Raw genomic sequence first — 18,660 nt, 5'->3', positions numbered from 1 at the left:
TGCTCTGACGAACCTCAGGCAACTCACCCAGGACTGAAAAACAGTGCTTTTCTCCCCTCRAGTAATTCTTAGCTCTGAGACAGCCTTGCTTTGGAAGGATAAAACTATAACTTCCCTCTTCAACACTGAGGGTAGGATCCCTTTTTGTTTTAAAACCATTCAGGCTCTGCCTTTCTTTCATGTKTTGAGTGTGTCTTCCCTGCTTGGCCAGAGAAGGGAAGCATGCCCAGCACAGTCTCCACTCAGGCGTTAAATCCTCATTGATGACACATCTTTTTTGTCAGTACAATTTTTCAGCAGATTATCTGAATACACATTCTTATCTACATTGTGTTTTCCAGTGCATCCCCCAGTCTGGTTGGTTTTGGAGCCACAGGACCAGGTGCTCTCAGACCTAAGAGTGCTTTTGCACCCCTTCAAATGAGAAATTGTTCATTTCCTAAGGGTTTGCTGAGCTTTGTAGGCAGGTTTTAAAGTGACAAAACTCAGAATGCACTATCACCACTACCCCATGTGGCAAATTCTAATCTCCCTCTTATTGATGAAAATCACAGGGACATCTTTTGCTGGTTCTCCTGACATTCTTCTTATTTGAAAAGGGTTGCAATTTATTGCTGGTTTAGTTTACCTGCAAGGAAATAGCCTGAAACAAATAAATGTCCATCAKACTGAGAAAAATCTCTAGTCACTACATACCAGCCCTAAAATTCAATTGCATTTGAATTAGTGAAACTGAGATAAAAAGCTTAAGAACTTGTATATTATTAAATTTATAAGCAAACTAACCAAAACTCTTAGCAACTTTTGTAGCATCACACACTAAGAAACCTCAATCTTTATCTGTTCTATGTAGATAATTTGGAAAATGAGATTTTGCTTTCCTCTAGAGCTTTGCAGTACAATGTAAATCTCAGAAGCATGAGATTAAACATAACAGATTAAAATATGGTGATCCATCTGTTCCCACAAATGGGATCTAATTCACTCACAGCAGAAAGATTCCTGCATTTTTTCAATCTGCTGAACTGAAAACAAAGTTAAAAACACTTGTGTCGCAATAAAGGTTCATCTTTTCCTCAGATGGAACACCTAGAAAGCAAAACATTTCCAGGTTTTCTGGAGTTCTGTGCCTTCAGTCACTGCCAGCTCAGAATAAAGAGATAATTCATCTCAGCTGATTCCAGTAGACTTGAGGGAGGGAAACCATTCCAGAGAACGTTACTAAGAAAGTCACTTCTGTAATAAAGAAGTTAAACTTGAGCTATTGCATATGACACATGCAATCTCTTAAAAAAACAACCCAAAACTGTACAAGGAACCCTTTTTATTCTGTGTTTAGTTAAATCTTTAAAACCATGACTCCCAGATTGCTGCCCTGCTAATGCCTGATAGCCATCTTTCAAAGCTATTGAGATTGCAACATACAGTCACACAGCAGTGCCAGTTATGATAGATRGCAAGGAGAATTCCATGCCAGTGTGCCAACAGAAAAGCTGGAACACAGAATATTTGCTCCTGAAAATAGACACTGGAATATTTTCAATTAAGCATCACATGCAGTGAAGTACAATACATTGAAWCTAAATAAGCTGTATCCCTTCAGTTTACTTGCAGTACCTAAGAGGGTTGGTAATTTGACTGGTCATGATAGATTATTAAAGATACAATTAAAAAAAAAATGTTTTGTTGATCTTCAGAATGACTGAATTCTGCTTTTGTATGAGCAAATACACTACACAAATACATATCTGAAGTACTGAGCAGMCATACTGACTATTAGACTTCACCTTTTATCAATTATATAAAAGTATTTTTATGACTATGAGCTAAACCTTCCCAGATTTAACATCAAATGTTTAATACCATATGTGGCTTGAGTTTGCTGCTGCTGGCATAAAAAACAGTTTCTCTCAGACACAGAATTCTGCTAAGGGATAAGCTCCAGAATTAAAACTCAGATTTTTATTTTTGTTTTATAGTTAATTTTATCTTTTTCTTGGTATTTTTTTCTTATCTGTCATCACAACATTTTTGCAGAGCTACTTTTATTTCAGTTAATCACATGCTACTTTCATGTTCATCTCAGGAAGGAAGTAGTTTCCAACAAAAATCTATTAGGATTTCAGACAGAAAATATTGTCAATTAAAATATTTTATATCAAACATAAAATAGCAGAGATTTAGAATAGGCAACAGATTGTCTCTTCTCCTACTAAAAGATATCAAGGGAATCAACATGGTACAACATAAATTCCTAGATTTTCTCTTTTKCACTTATGTAAGTAAAGCTTTACTACTGGAAATTTTACTCCAGAACAAATCCCTTGTTGTGTATCTGCCTTCTTACAGGTGTGAATTACATGGAAGTTATTTCATGAAGTAAGGTACCACAGTGCAAAAGATCAATAGTACAAGATTACGAGACTGAGTAAAACCTGCAACTCTAATGCTACACWGCTACCACTGAAAATGTGTGGCTAAAGTTTCTGGAACTAAAGTTTAGYTATTGCCTTTCTTGCACATGTTCTYTTCYGAAGCTGAGTGTGATTTTTAAATGTATTCCTGAAAAAGTCTAGTTTTTCTCATAGTAATCTTGTTTTTCTTCAATTTATAAAGGAAAATAACCAATTTCTGTAAAATATATGTGAACTGTCATACGCAATTTCTCAGGTAATAAAGAAATGGGTGAGGTAACAGTGTGATCCAAGATTTCCTTCTGATCACTGGAGAAGTTTCAAATAAAGCAGTTTATTTGAGAGAAGATCTTACAACTCTCTTCTTTCTTCCATTAGGAGTCAGTCCACAGATTTACCTCCTTTTTTTTTTGGAGTGGGAGGATTGTTTCCTCTCCTTGTTTTTCTAAGGCCAGAAAAAACAAGTTTGCTCCAGGAATGCTACCCTGGCATGTTCATGGCAGGCAGCACTCTCAGAGCTAAACCTGCCCATCGTGACCATGATGGCACTGCTCAGTTATGCCATAGGAGCTGATAAAGATAAGATTTTAGTGGGTTTAACTGGCATTTTTATAGGTGCTGTAGATCCTCAATTATTCCAGCAGGATCTTTCCTATTTACACCTATTTATCCCTTTTTCTGATTTAGAGCTGATTTGTGCTTTAATAGCAAGTAAATTTAACACAGAAACAAATTGCTAGCTAATAAATTAACCCCAGTTCTCGATGTATTCATTACTGGAATCACACTTCTGCAAAAGCACACAAAAAACCACACAACAGTGAGTCACACACAACTGTTGGTAAAACAAATGCCAAGTCCTCCTGTAATAGCTCATCTTTTTTTATCCCAAGCCTCTGCATTTCTTCAAAATAAGAACTTTGCAAATGCTAAACCAAAGAAATGCAAAACAAAGACTKAAGATGCTGTTCTATTTTCTGAATAACGAACAGAAGTCACGAACAGTTATGATYTGCCAGCAGTGACATTGCTGACAGGTTAGCTCATAGACTTTTCTCCTTTTCTCCTCTCCTGAGAATTCTTACATGATACATTCTGGTGGGCAAAACTATTAAATTCATTTATCAGCTRCCATTGTCTTCAAGCATAAACAGAGAGGGAATCATCATCCATGTGTTTATCATGGTAACACCATGAGAATTCTGCTCAGGTGAGTACCTGGCCCCCTTAATGAAAGCAGCAGCAGTTTGGTACAGGAGATTTGTGACAGCAGGGAACAAGTAGTTTAAGCAGGGTGTAGTTAAACTTCTTCACTCTCCTAAACCTGTGGTTTTTGTGGTGTTTATTTCTTGAACACCTTTCTTGACAAGAAATGAAAGCCACTCATTCAAAAATGGTTCCAAGTATGAATGAAAAAAAAAAAATAGGAGGAAATAAAACAGTGAAAGGGAATATTGGCTTGGCTTTTCCATAACCCATAAAGAATGGAATGTTTTTACATGGCTGAACAACAGCATCTTCAAATCCCTCAGTCTCTCCAAAATCAGACGCTCCCTCCCCCAATCTCTTGACGTGCTGCTGGTTTGAAATGTACTTTGAGCTATTCTACTAATTTCTCTTTATTTTTGGAAGAAGTTGCTGTGTCTTGTTTCTAATGTCACATTGTGCTACATCACCATCATGGCTGGGAATGAGAGTGCTGCTGTGGTGTGCTAGAGTGGTGCTATTCCCCAGGAAAGAGATGGATAGCCCTGGCATGCCCTGGTGGATGCTGAAAACACAGCAGACAYCTCACAACTCCTTTAGATGACACAGGAAAATACAAAGGAACATCTGGCTGTGGTGAAGCTGAGGTGTCAGGCACACTTTTCTCCAAATACGCTGTTTCAAAGTGATCAAGCACGTAACAGCYTCTTCCCTCAGGCAGGCAAAGAGGAAGGAGGACTGCAAAGGCTGAGAAACACCACGGGGAAAGTCTAATCTCGAAAGAAAGAAGTGCTCACTTTATTCAAGTCCCTCCTAAAACAGATGAGCTGCTGTTAGCAGATCAATAGAAATCGCTTTGTAGTATCTCAATAATTGCACTACAAAGTGCACGGTGGAACTCATCCTAGGACAACCCACACAATCCCAACCCRTGGCATTCTTTTGAGGCAACTGAATTGTGAAAATAAATTGCTCTACACTAGCTGAATATGAACTGGTTAAAAGAACAGACACCATCCTTGAACCAAGGGCTGTTGTTTCAAATGACAATATCAGGCAGGCAATGTTTTTGATATTCACTGAAATATAGGAGCCTGCTTGGCCTTGATGAGCTCCTCACCTCCCCAGGGTACAAAAGCACCCACCCTCTGCACATTTCCTTTGTGCAATAGGCAAAGCAGAGGGGAGGCTTTTCTTTCGAATGGAGGATTTCATCACACATTTTTCAAAAGGACCTGGACCAAAATAGTGGACGAGTGGTCATCCTCACCTTCATCAACCCTGTCCAAACATTTGCTGTTTGGTTCAAATAAACAAAAAAGGCTGATCCTTAAAAAAAGTTGATGAGACATAACTGCTCTTTTTTTTTTCATAAACCAAGAAGCCCTCTGTGATCATAGCCCATTAATAAACCAAGGAACAGTTGACAAAGGCTCAAATGATGCATCCACACAGCTTCTGCAGCACATACGCTCCAGCATATGGCTTTTCAAACCCCTTTTACAGCAGAGAAGATGCACTTTGCTGTGCATTCACAGGCCTGCTCGCTGCTAGAGCAAAGCATGACTGAGTTTTGTCTACCACTTGCAAGGGCACTTGAGGGTAGACATGAAAATGCAAACTTAGTGTTTTATGTCCACTTACTCACTTCAAAAGAGCCCGTTCTATAGCTTCAGTATTGATTTGTGGTTGATGTCTTTTGGTTTTGATGCGATTTTCTTTTTTTTTTTTTTTTAAGAAAAATAGTCTTTTCAAATTTTTTTCTGTTGGAGTGATGAATTCTATCACTTTTAGTCCCTCTCTCACCTAAGAAGGAAAAGGTTGGCTACTTTACTTGTCCAAGATCTGCTGAGTTATCTGTCCTTTCAAATATTTCAGGAAAGAGGCTGTTTTACGATGTGACAGGTGGTGGCTTTCATCTTTCACATTCCCTATACAGATAACCAAGAAAGGTAAAATGTTTACAGGCAAATAAAAAATAAATTATTAAAAAAAATAGGTTAGCAAGTCACTCTTTCCTAAAAGAATATAGAAACTGATCTTTTCACCCCAATTCGACACTGCTTTCAGCATCTTGCCTGAATACCCCATTAAATGTATTAGGAAAAAAAAAAAAGAAATCACCAGCACTGAAATGCTGACATTGTGGGTTTTCTTCAGGAGTCCTTATTGACACACAGYACATATTGTAGTTATTTGTCAAGAGAATTGAACTCTGAAGATATTTCTTCCCTTGACTGATACTTGACTGTTCTTTTCACAATTTCATTGTAGCACTTCACAATAGTCCACACTGACAGAAAATAAAAGGCAAGGAGAATAAAGAGGGACCAGAAAGATTTTACACTGGATGGGTGCACCAGAACAGTGTCTCACAGTTTTCACYTGCCACCAATTTCCACCCTGGAGATTCAGCTGCTGCTCCACCTGATTCCATCCCCCTACTCARGACTGCACTGAAGGCTTTTCACACTGGCACAAATATTTCTTCTGCTGAGAAACTTTTTCTTGTGCTGTGCTGGATGTGCTGTCCACTTCTGTATGCATTTCTGGGTGCTCGAATTTCATTCTTATTACAATTTTTGACTCTGCTGAGTACTCCTCAAGGAGTAYACAAATATGCCAATGCTTCAAAGCCAAGTAAAGCTCTGTCACAGGAAGTGCTGGTGTGTGAGAAATGCTCTTAGCAGATAAGTTTTGAATAGACAAAAGGAGATACTCAAAAAGTAAGTGCTCACATCTRAAGAGTTTTCCAGGTTAAAATCCACCATTTCCCTGACAATACTGCTCTCAAGAAACATTTTTTCCTCAAACAAGAAACAGTCACACAAGAACATTTAACATTTTCTYGACAATAAAAATCTTCAGGTTCCCAGCCTCTTTAGTTCTCTTTGATTGTTYCCACCCCAGCTAAAGACTAGATGGAGAGCACTGGCAATGAAAAAGATTAAACAGATGTAAAACCCAAGCAGTCTGCTTGTGCAATGGACTGTGAGGAGAGTTGGTGATGCATGCTAAATGGTAAATAATAAAATCTAATTGCCATATGAATGTGCATGGCAATCCATCTCCCACGTAATCAATGCTGGGCCAATTACTCTGTATGAGGGGGATGGCCATGGTGGAGAGGTGAGGCATTCAAGCACATCAAATGTCTTTCATTCCTTTGCTGTTCTGACCACTTTTGGAGATTGCCTRCACCTGAAAAATAGACAAAATCTAACGAAGCTGGCATTTGCATGGCGGAGTATATTCAGCTCTCCCCTCCTCCTGCTGTAATTGTTTCACTCTCTGCTTTAACAGCCAGCACATGCTCTTAGCAGAGCCTGCTTTCAAAATAGTGAGGAATTCCTCTTTCCAACAGGCATGTTAGACCTCAGAAATCATCAACTGCAAAACTCCTCCTTTGGCAAGTGGGAAAAGTCTCCACATAAAGCCATCGAAGAGCTGAGATGTTAAAGGTTCACAATTTGAATGTAGGTTTGCAGAGAGTAGTACTTTAATACAAGATTACTTTTGATCAAGACAGTCACATTCAGAYACTGAGGATATTCCAGGAAGCTGCACTTTCGCAAAAAGGACTGCCCAGTTAAAATACCAAGGTTAAYGAAGAGTACATTTTAAAACAAATTTATGATGTGCTTCTTCACCCTGTGTACCTGTGGGGGAGGCTAGGATGCAGTGGAATGTATTTATACTAAATAATCAAAGAGTGATAAGTTTTAAAAGCATACATGTTTCCCTGTATCATTCTTAACTTTTACTTGGTGTTCCAGAAAGGCTTGAATGGAATTCCGCCATCAGCAGGAGTAACAACTTGCATGTCAAGCGGCTGTAGCAATAAACGTAAATCCATCCATTGATATGTATATGAAAGTCTGAGAAGARCAGGGGAGAAGCAGCAGAAAAAAACACCCTTCTCACTATGCACTGATCTGACAGACTATTGCATTGTTCTTGACTTCACAGCACGAGCTCTAGAATGCCTTTCTTTAATCTAGAACTATAGAAACAGATTTTCAGTTTTTTCCCCCCATCTCATAATGTTGGCGATTTGGATACAATTTCTGAAGGTTTAGCATTGCCAAAATTATTTTCACAGTCTAGTAGACAGCATTGCTGCTTACAAGCAACATGTGAAAAATTGTAAAGGAAGGAGAATACAGGAATTCTTTAGACCAGGTTGTCTAATGCCCTATTGTTGTCTACCAGAACTCTGTTACCCAGGAAGTCTCAAAGAAAAGTTCTCAGTTTTAAGTCCCTTGTTTTCCCTCTTCAGCCTTGTTTTCCCTTGTTCAGCCTTTGCTTTCCTGCACCACCAGGAAGGCAACAGCTGCATTCGCTGTTGTCTACTCCAATAGGTCACACTGGGAAGATCTATTTGCTGTTGACAGTGTTTGGAACTCTGCATTTGGAACAGAACATTATTTCTGCATGAAGAATTCACAGCCCACTGGCAAGGTCATTACATTTAGCTCATGCGTGATTATTTGMGAAATTTAAGCATTAATACTTGCTCATTTGTACAATGTTCCTGTGCTCCTTAAAGCTTTGTTTCTCCAGTAATACAAATATAAAAGATAGAGAGCTTGCAACATAGAGARAAACTTATAATGAAGCAACAATAATAACTGGCTCAATATAAAACAACAGAGAGAAATATTACATGAAATTGAAACAATTTCAGTTTCCATTGCTGAAACAGGAATTCCTCATTATGATCAAGGCTAATTTAACTCAGCATGAATAACCTGCTTCGACAGGCAAATGAAATATCAATAGATTAAGGGACTATTACAAATCATCAATGAATATGCCAGGCTGCTAGATCTACTGATAATTTAGTTAATTGCTTTCAAAGTTTACAAGGATGAATTAATTGCCAAGTGAATCTTTGTGCACATTGAAGAACTATAACTTGGTGCATTTGTAAAACCATTGAGGCGGTACCAGAAATGAATATAGCTGCTTTTCTTTCACATGCCTCAGTTTAGTCTGTTTTCACAGTATGGGACAAAACAGCAAATGAAAAAGGAAAAGTAGATAGAAGCAGGAGCCCTATCCCACAAAGGAATAAAGGAAGCCAGGGTCCAGTGAAAAGATACAGAAATAAAACAGAAAATGAGAGATCTAGACAGGTTATTTCAATCCAAGTAGGCTGATKCTGCTGTGTGCTCTAATATGAATAGCAATTTTTTTTGAGGATGCAGTGATGTAAGAGGACAGGAATACCATATGACTTACAATGGGCTCTAAAACTGACATTTGGGGGGGCACATGAAGGATGATGACAGTGAGACAAGTTRGAATTATGACTGTCAGTTCAAAAGAGCAGGTCTTGACATGTGAAATGATGCATGGGGAGCAAAAGTTAACCCATAAATGCTGAGCTGGGCATAATTTTTTTCAAAATAGTAATTTCCTTCTAAAAACATAGTTTGCCCAATATCAAGATTAGGATGACTGCAGGTCATCTCAGAGGATCCAGCGTATCTGTGAACCCTTTCTGTGATCAATTTTAAAATTGGATTGGATACTGAAGTACTGAAACTACCATCTCACACRAAAGTTTGTAACTACTCATTGCTCAATCTAAAATAGCTGCAGCATTCTTTGCCTTCTCATTTGGTAGGAGTAAAATATCTCAATTTCTCATTTCAATATATAAACAATTAAAATGCTAAAATATTTTAATTTTCTGATGGGTATTCCAAGAGAATTCTGATTGGATTTTTKSMRGGKKTTTTTTWATGCYTGCTGTTTAAAAAAGYRTGTGAAAGCTTTGGGGATTAAARTACTGCCTATATGTGTAGGAGAGAAGCAAGAGGAAGATTAAACCCTGGTAGGTAAGTGGATACCAAGTGTGCTTGAGGATGTCCTCCTCCTCGGAGGCAGATCATGCATCTTCAAGTGCTTATAAAATAAAATAATTTCTGACAGAACTGCAGTTTCCCATACGACAGGGAAAAAAATTGTGGAGGGGGAAGAGACATTATAAATATTGTAAAATAACAGTCTGAGTAAGGGAGACGCCTTTTTTTTGGCAACAGTGAGGAACAAGGACCACAGAATGGTTTGGTTTGGGTGCTGAGGCAGCACAGGACACATTTGGCTCTCTAGGCTGCCAGCACTCGTGGTCAGCATCACTGGGCAGTGATGTCCATCAGGAATTGGAGCTGTTGACCACCGTGGATGCAGCTATCCAACCACTTCCTTATCCACCTAAGAATCCTAACAATCTTTCCCTCATCCACTGATGAGGATTGTAGTTGCTCCTACAAAGAAGTCAAATTCCATTTTCTCACATTTTTCTGTGCCCCTTTGAGGCCACTCAGAGCCCTCAGAACATCAGAGCACARCACCCAGTGCAGCGAGCAAGAATTCCCCTCCACCCAGCCCTTTTTCAGCCACACACACCAACCATCTGAGCTAACCTGGGAGCAGGACAGGGAATCTGCTCATGAAATATATGAAAGGAAATTTGCTGTGTAACTGTGCTGGCAGGCTTGAGCTGAGCTGCTTTTGCTGTTCAGACTCATTTATCTTTACRGGTTATCTGCTAGAACTGCACCTCGGCACACTTTGCTAATTTCCCCTGCTAGGAAAAATAACACAGTCCTTGGAAGCCAAGAGCAGAATTATTTCCACTCGTTTATTTGTCTCCAATTTATACTTTACCCATCTAATTACAGCAATAATTAGGCTGCAGGATGTAATATATGTGTTTCCACAGGTAGCGGCTGGAATTGCACCAGAGGTTACTCAGGGAAGCGATGCGTGTGATAATGAACTTGCTGTGTTATACAGCCAAATCCYACACCCAAAAGGAAACAGATATTGAAAATTCTCTCCCATATTTTTATGGCAGCTGTCTGCTTTCCCAGACARCTTCCATGCTGTGCGGGCTTGACAACACAATCTGTGTCTTATCTTTGCAYTGAATTCGCTGTGTATTTGCAGAAAACCCACACAGAGTGGATTTCTTTTTCCAGGATCGGCTTGGATTTCAAAATCAGAAATCTGGTAACAATGTAATTCCTCAGAAAGGCTGCAGGTTCTCTGTTATCTRTACAYRTTTATATTTTACCTAAWGATWACTTTGRWTAAGCAGAATTATTGATACCAACTGCACCAAGTGTAATTTTACATTTGCTTTGTTGTTAAGGCTGAAATAACAGAGGACAACGAATTAACTGTAACTATGTCAGAAAAGTGTGTGTAGTCTTTACAGCACAACAGAAACATGTCATTGTGAGAAACACTTATGTAAAATAGAAAAGAAGCAGCTACAGGAGRTCATTTCAGCTAAATACAAAGGAAGGAAAAATGGTAATGAAAGGCAAGCTTTCCTCTCTTTCAGCCTCTGTTTTTATGGCTAACAAGCATAAGCTTGATCCCCCTCCCAAACCCAACCAAAATTCTCATTATGTATACTGTGCCATATTTAAGGGAAGTTGACTGAGCAAAATATAGCCAGATATATTGAAAAAAATAATAAAAAATTAGGCGTAATGTTATGAGAAGGCAGAGATTGAGGAACTGTGTATGCTAGACCAGTTTCAGAGAGATGCTTGCTATATATTCCTGCACTGAACACATCAGGCCTGTTATTCTTTTACCATCCACATTCCCTGGGTGGTGAATTACAGAAAATCATCTAACACAATTCACCTTCCTCGCTTCAAATCTCAGTAGGCTTTTTCGTGCTCCTCATTTCTTTTATTTCTTTTTTATTTTTTTTTTCCTTCCCCCAAAGGAATTCAAGGTTAGAAAACGCGACAGCTACGGATACAGTTTTACTTCAAAAGCRTCAGGCAAAAAGCAGCATTTTCAAAGCGCAGCACACAAAGGAATGCTGGATTTCGCTGCTGAGCTTTCCCTGGGCGGTTTGGGCGAGATCACAGCGCTCTCTAGTGCCTTTAGCCAGCACATGGAGCCACCCCGGGCTGCTTTTCTTAAATCAGGCAAATCCCACCAAAGAACCACCACCAGCGGTTTGAAAAAATATAGCGAATAAAATGGCTGTGTTTATTATCAGCTGGCAACAGGATTAGTTTGTTTTTGGTTTTTTTTTTTTTCCTACCCATGCCTGATTTAACCACTAGGAAAAAAGCCAAACATCTTAAAAAGATGTACACATATAAGCAATATTTTCCTTCTAAAAAATGTCGAGGAATAAGGTGGATACTTTCTGGCATAAAAAATAATGTTGAACGATTACACTGTCTCAGAAAATACCGGTGATGTTTAACAGAATGCAAACCTGAGAAATAATGTGGCACAAAATTCAGATGTTACTTTAGGAATGCAGTGTGAGTCGTCCAAAAAAGCTTTATCAGRAATGCTAGGTTGATAAAGAAAAGAATCTCTTATTGAACACTATGACATATCAGGATACTGTTTTCACAGTCTTTCTTACAATCTTAATAGCTCTTTCAAGTGAGGCAAACATGTAAAATATCACAAAATCCAGAATAATTACCAAGGTCAGCTCATTATCTGTGACTCAGAGGCAGTTAAAAGAAAATCCAGCAAGGAATAAGCTCTTGATGGAATATTAATATCGACTTTGAACATCCTGGCTTTTGAAATATCTTATTTCTTTGGCTGTTATGAAATTACAGTTTTCCTGCCAAGAGCCTTTTAAAAGAATGCTAAAATACACAAAAATTTTTCACATGACCAGAGCATATATTCTTGTCTCTGATTAGGTAGGCATTGTTTTAAAAGTATCCTTATACACCCTTCCTAAAAGATTTTTTCCTCTGATGTAAATTAGCTTTTCAAAAACCCATCCATATAGCTCATTATTGTCACTTACTGTAAAATATACATATGTGTTGTTTTGCTTTATAAAAAATAGTTCTCAAGAATCTAGCTGGATTTATAACATGTAGGTTTAGTGCTATAAAACAAAGTTTATCCCACCTGCAATCGAAATTAAAATACATTACATATTTAGGTATGTTATGCCACTTTACATAACCTATGTTTATGTAAAGGTCAGGTTTTTTACATAGACATTGTAGGCTTCCTTTAGTCCCTCAATTATCTTTTGCTTTATATGGGCCACTCTGTGTTATTGTAATTTCCTACTTATTTTTTAAAAAATTCCCATAGGATCTTCACAGGCARYAAGTTCTCTGTTATCTGTACAMAATTATATTTTACCYAATGATTACTTTGGTTAAGCAGAATTATTGATACCAACWGCACCAASTRTAATTTTAYATTTRCTTTGTTGTTAAGGCTGAAATRACAGAGAACAATGAATTAACTGTAACTGTTTATATCAGGAAAATGTGTGGAGTTGTACCTACCTGTGCAGAACTACCACTAAAATGGCATTGTCAAGTTGAGGTGATGTTCTCACTTGTGATCATATTAATTATAAAATAAAAAGTTTCACATGGCATTACAAAGTTATACTTTACATCCATGATTTATTCAGTTCATCAATCTGTAATGGCCCTCACTGTAGATTACACAAGAAGAAGTGCACTTACTTTTRAGGTCTAAATTTCTGGCTCCTGCTGTGCTCTGTGTTGTGATTTTAGTGTCAATCTTGACAGTGTGCAGGTTGTTGGTGTCCCTTGATATCATGACATTGTGCCACTGGTTGTCATTGAGAGGTTTATTTGAACTTCCCTTGATGAGGTTGGCACCATTTCCCAAATCAAACACATAATGTAAATACCTGGGGAAAGAGAAGAAAAATGGAAAAGTTTCCTTTTCCTTTACATAGCAAGGGGGCACTAATCAACACGTTTAACAGTTTCTATTTGCCCGCACTCCTCAGCAGAGCTGGCAAAACCAGAAGACAACAATGAATGCCAGATGGGGAAGCAGCTGTCATTCCGAGGAGCTGCTGCTCGTTTGGATGGAGTTGAGGTGCAGTCCCGAGTTTCTGGAAAGCAACAACGAGCACTCCACGCCCCAGACATGCATACATACGTCGAGAGGGAACAAGAGGGAGGCTACAAACTAGCACTTCTTTGTGGCAAGCACCAGACAGAAGTTATACCTATTATTTACTTTCATACATTTCAGGCATCTAGCTTCACCTGAAAGAAAGAGTCACAACAAAGCACGTGAAGTCCAACACGAAGAAACATTTATCAATCGCATCTATCCAGCCAGAAAAAAGAGAGATTTGCACCCTAAAGTTTCCCGTGGAGCTCCTCCTGCACACACATTTGGAACGGACCGGTTTGGTTGTTACGCTAATCCATACATACCCTTTCACTAATTCAACCACAATGAAATCATTTCCATCGCCACTGTTATAAAGTATCAATCCGTCCAGGGAGGTGGTTTTGAACTGGAAAAAAAGGTGCATAGATGTGTACGCCTGTAGCGTGGCCAGTGCAACATAACTCGCTTTTGTTTTAAAGGTTACGGGGTCTGCTATGATGTTCCTGAACCCGAATCTTGCGTTTAGCTCACAATAATCGATGTCTCCGTTTTTACACAAGTCAATGTATGCCATGCCATTAAATGTGAGACTCTGCAGATGCCCGATAAAATTAGAAGGCACAGAAGACAGGTAGCGCCGTTCTGTTATTATTCCTGTTTCTATGTTGTGGAATTCCAGYCGTGTGTGATCGCCAGCCATTTGACCTTTAAACAGCAACAAGAAAACACGTGTTAGCGTCTGAAAGGGGAGCTCGAAAAGCACATCATATGATTAAACATCTGCATCAATTTCACACTTTGCAGAATGCACAGGGCAAGTTCTTGGCTCTAAAGGGAACTCTTCTAAACTCATCCTAAATGCTGATAAATCCAGGAGCCTTTCCTCTCAGTTCAGTGTGTTTGGATAAGGCAAACAGCAAGATTACTAAAYTGAAACATTTTACCAGAGTACATTAAACTGCCAACAAAATCCCTCACTTCGGTCACACTTAACCAGATGTAGGGTTTTACTACAAGCAAGCCCAATTACTTAACGTGAGGATCACAAAGGCCAACCCCAGAGCTAAATCAACAATATCAGAGCTTCATGAAAGAGAAGCAGAACAGCTTGAGGGATATTATTCCATGTGTTTTGCTCCAATGTGGGTGATTTGACCAGAGGGAGGAAGGATTCCTGTTCCAGCTGTCGTAGGTACATTAGTGCTGGCCCTGCTGCAAAACCCWGTGGGATGAGGGTGAACAGCTGCTTGAAAGCAACAGGCTTTGTACCCTGGGGATAAACCATGGGAGAAGGGGCAGAGCCCAAGGGATGGGCTGAGCAGAAAGCCTGCAGGAAGATGCCAGTGGTTTGTAATCCTGGCAACAGCAAGGACTTGCTTACATCAGAGTGGCAGCCACAAGCAAGCCCCAGAGCTGCCTTTGAGCTCTCTCCATCCTCCAAGGACCAGTGCAGAGGAAGGAGCCCAAAATCAATTGTGGAGCTAATCTAGAGAACAGGATCAGCACTGCCACAGTAACTCACACAGGCCAGGTAAGCTTTTAAGCTAATTATTAAATGTCTTACCCAGCACATTAAAATTGTCTTCACTGAAGAGTTTCCTTTTCTGACAGGACTTCCATATTTTTTTCCATGTGTATTTTAAAGAAGTAGGGCAGTATTATCACAAGGCTGATTCATGATCACAGTGTGTGGACGAAACAGCTTTTTATTGCTAATGGATTTCAACCCTCAATGTACCTTTTGCAAACAATGGCCTGGATTTCCCAGTTCCTTGGCTGTTTCATTTCTCTTGTGAAATACAGAGAGGGTGAAGAGCAGGCCAAGCCACGCTGGATTAAACCGGCAAAAAGCTGATCTAATACAAGTTCCCACAGTGGCAAAGCTGTTGACAAGCCAAGTTCCCTCTGTCCATCCCCAAATTTACTATTCCAGGAGAGAGCGTGAGCACCGCCCCGAGCTGGACATGTCAGAAGTGGTGCAGAGAGCCCACTGGAGGAAGCTTATAGAGCTGTACCTTCATAGTTTTCATAAGCAAGTGTGTGTGGACATGAGTGTGACAGGGAAAAGACAAGGGAAAGAGAAATGCAGATATCTGGGGTTTGCCCAGGGRGRTGAATTYATGAGCAGGCCAARTCACAGCAMRGAAATGCAAGCACAGGCATCAGGGAAGCTACAGGAAAAATAGCTCTGTAAGTTTCAGGCACAAAAATTGCTCTCATCAAATATGATAAATAATTATGAGTAGCTTTTTAGGTTCAGGATGAGTTCTGTGTGAGAACTTGCTCATGTCACTAAACACCACCAGCAGCACCTGGGATCTGCACTCATGGGGCTGAGCACTGCAAGGGGCACCTCAAACCCCAGGGACATCTTCCTGATGTTCTTGCTTTTAAACATCAGTTCTGGACATACTACTTGCCCTGAAGGACCAAAAGTGGGTTCTTCCTGGCAGTAATGAGTCAGGGATCTGTCTTGAAAAATGCCAAATGTGTAATTTTTGCTAGGACAAGAGCTGTATTTTGGATCAGAGCCAAAGAGCTGAGGATCAGGTTTGAGAGAGGACCATTATGTATTCCAGCCTTGTAGCCCTTCAGATGGCATTGCATTAATGTCATAGCAGAAATCCACCAAGCTCTGGCCTGCAGCACAGTATCCCCACCACATTAATGTGTTTCTTTCTTCAGCAGAGTAATAAAAAAGTTCCAGAATCTGGGCTCACAATCCAAATCTCCCTCCAACATTTCAGTTTTGCAAACATGCAGACAGGACTTGAGAGTTCACTTAAGTGTAGTTTGTACTTATAAGGTTGGGTGTTTGGGAGTTCAGTGGTTTTTTATTTTGTTTAATTTCTTTTTTTTTCCTCTTTTTAAAATATTTTTTTTTTAAAGTTTATCATGTTTGTGGAAAAACTTCATACAAAAGGCCAACTGAATTTCTGTTCATAATCATAACTACATGTATCTATTTTGTTATCCAACTWTAGTGACCTTCAATCCACTTTCATTTTCTATACATTTTTAGAAAATAAGGTGCATCAGACCTGGCATTTAAACTCTTCTATGATGAGTCATTTTTTCAAAACCACCCTTGTGACTTCCAATGAAAGCTCGTTATGACTCTGAATGATATTATTTATCCATGTACACGCTATGCATTTGTCAAAAAGAACCGAGCACAATTAGTGAATGAATAAGTGGTATTTTATAATTGCAGAAAACTGGAAAATCAGGATGAATTATTTAATGGCTTTTCCTCAAACTTTCTGGGCTTTTTTTTCATATACATGAACTCCACGTGGAAATGGAACCAAGAAAAGAAAACATCATGTGTGGCAGTAGAAAGCTGGAATTAGGAAGTAGTTTTTTTTCCTTATTCTCAAAAAAATCATAGCAACCTTTCACATGAAAAGTGAAAGGGATATATTTTAATCAAATTTCTGATTTTTGGGACATCTGAAGAAAAGTTCTAAGCAGTTTAGAGCAAGTGCACTTTAATCTCATAYGGCAACTCTTTTCCTATCCTTCCAGTGAATTCAAAGCTTCTACACATTAAATTCTACATCTGAAATTTAAACTCGTAAAGGCTTCCATTAGTGTTGGAAAAAACCCATAACAACAAAAAACTCCACCCTCAAAAAAGCCAAAACAAAAAAACGTAATCGGTTACATAACAATAAATATTTTCTTTGTAGAAAATGTGATATTTATGGGACTAATAACAGATTACCCATATTTAAAGTTCCCTCTGTTCTTTCTCATCCCAGTTCCCTCCTCACTGGTGGAGGAGGCCTCATACTGGCCACACAGTTTCCTGAAGGGAGTTTAGGAAGTCTTTTCCCCCCCAAAATATTGGGGTGACTTTGAATGAATGACATTAAACATCTGTGGATGATGCAAATGCAGACAACTTCCAGYTTGAAGAAGAGAAAGGGAACTCAAGTCAAGTGGACATTTTTTGATGTAGATACTGGGTTGTGGAAAGAATACATGTGTTGCACTAGAAAGCTGGACCCAGGTTTTGTAACCTGTAGCACTTGTAAATTAGAACTTTGCCATGAGGAGTCCAGGAGTTGTGCATTTGGATCTTGACAATGGATTTTGATCTAAAAAATTTCCTATTATTATTTGAGTGGCAGCTGAAGCAACAAGATGATAATACTTTTCAGTATACTTCCTCTCACAYTGTGAATTCATTATCAAATGGAAAATAAATTATTTAGGCCATCTATATTCTTGAGAGAATGACCCCTAGGCATTACAACATACACAAACTTCAGCTCTAGAAGATGTATTGGTAATTTCTGATTCTAGAAAATGTGTTCTTGAAACTGCATGAATTATTTTTCTACCTGTGAGATGGACCTCAGTGCTCTGCTGARGTGAAAAGGGACTATTAAAGAAGGTACACTCCTCTTCAAAAAAAACAAACTTGTTATCATTTTAACAAAGCTTAGAACCAACAATAAAAGTTGTTTAATGCCACACAAAAATAAATAGTTAACACAAAATTAAGCATATTGAACTGTGCAAGAAGTAGGGGCCAGAAGTCAGATCAGTTGCTATTAACAACATGTATGTAAGCATTGTCTTGTACAGGACAACATCAATGTGTTCTCTGTTATCCTTTTTGATAATATAAATCTAGAAATACATTTCTAACATCTGCTAGCATGCATATTGAATTCTTTTTCTCCCACCCTAACTGCTATTTTGGTATTTGAGAAAAACATGCTGCCTAATATGTAATTATTGAGGACAGTTGCTGCAAGATTCAAACCACAGTAGAATATTCTTCAAATGTATATTAAATCCTTTCTTCCAGCAACAGCTTAGAGTTTCGCCTTAACAATGAGTTGCCAAAAGCATTTTGCTTGTCTTCTCACCAGAGATGTATCAAATCACTTCTCTCCAATTACTGCATAAAAAGCATTCATTTAAGCCAGCACGAAGGTTGTCATTAATTTCAATAACAAAACTTAGAGCAATTTTAATCTCAAGTGTTGTAACACACTTGTCGCACTGGCATTCCAAGATGTGTAACATGGCGTTTGAATCCTACCCAAGAACAGATTAAAAAAAGCATCTGTTGCTTTCAGATAAAGTCATTTTACTTCTGTCTTTTTTT

General features: G+C 38.8%; 1 protein-coding gene across 12 annotated transcripts in view; it reads right to left on the bottom strand.

The window, feature by feature from the left end:
- LOC130577361 (neurexin-1-beta) overlaps positions 1 to 18,660 on the bottom strand; it is a 647,097-nt gene that overhangs the window by 330,496 nt on the left and 297,941 nt on the right. For all 12 annotated transcript variants that reach the window (XM_057372640.1, XM_057372642.1, XM_057372645.1 and 9 more), the window contains 2 exons: positions 13,859 to 14,240; positions 13,127 to 13,317 (listed from right to left, as the gene is read on the bottom strand). In XM_057372640.1, coding sequence (XP_057228623.1) covers positions 13,127 to 13,317; positions 13,859 to 14,240 — 573 coding nt within the window. The remainder of the gene's footprint in view (positions 1 to 13,126; positions 13,318 to 13,858; positions 14,241 to 18,660) is intronic.

This window comes from Malurus melanocephalus, unplaced genomic scaffold (genome assembly GCF_030028575.1).
Source record: "Malurus melanocephalus ecotype Western Australia unplaced genomic scaffold, MMel_1.1 scaffold_175, whole genome shotgun sequence".
NCBI classification, from domain to species: domain Eukaryota; kingdom Metazoa; phylum Chordata; class Aves; order Passeriformes; family Maluridae; genus Malurus; species Malurus melanocephalus.
This window is presented reverse-complemented; position numbering and strand designations above follow the sequence as displayed.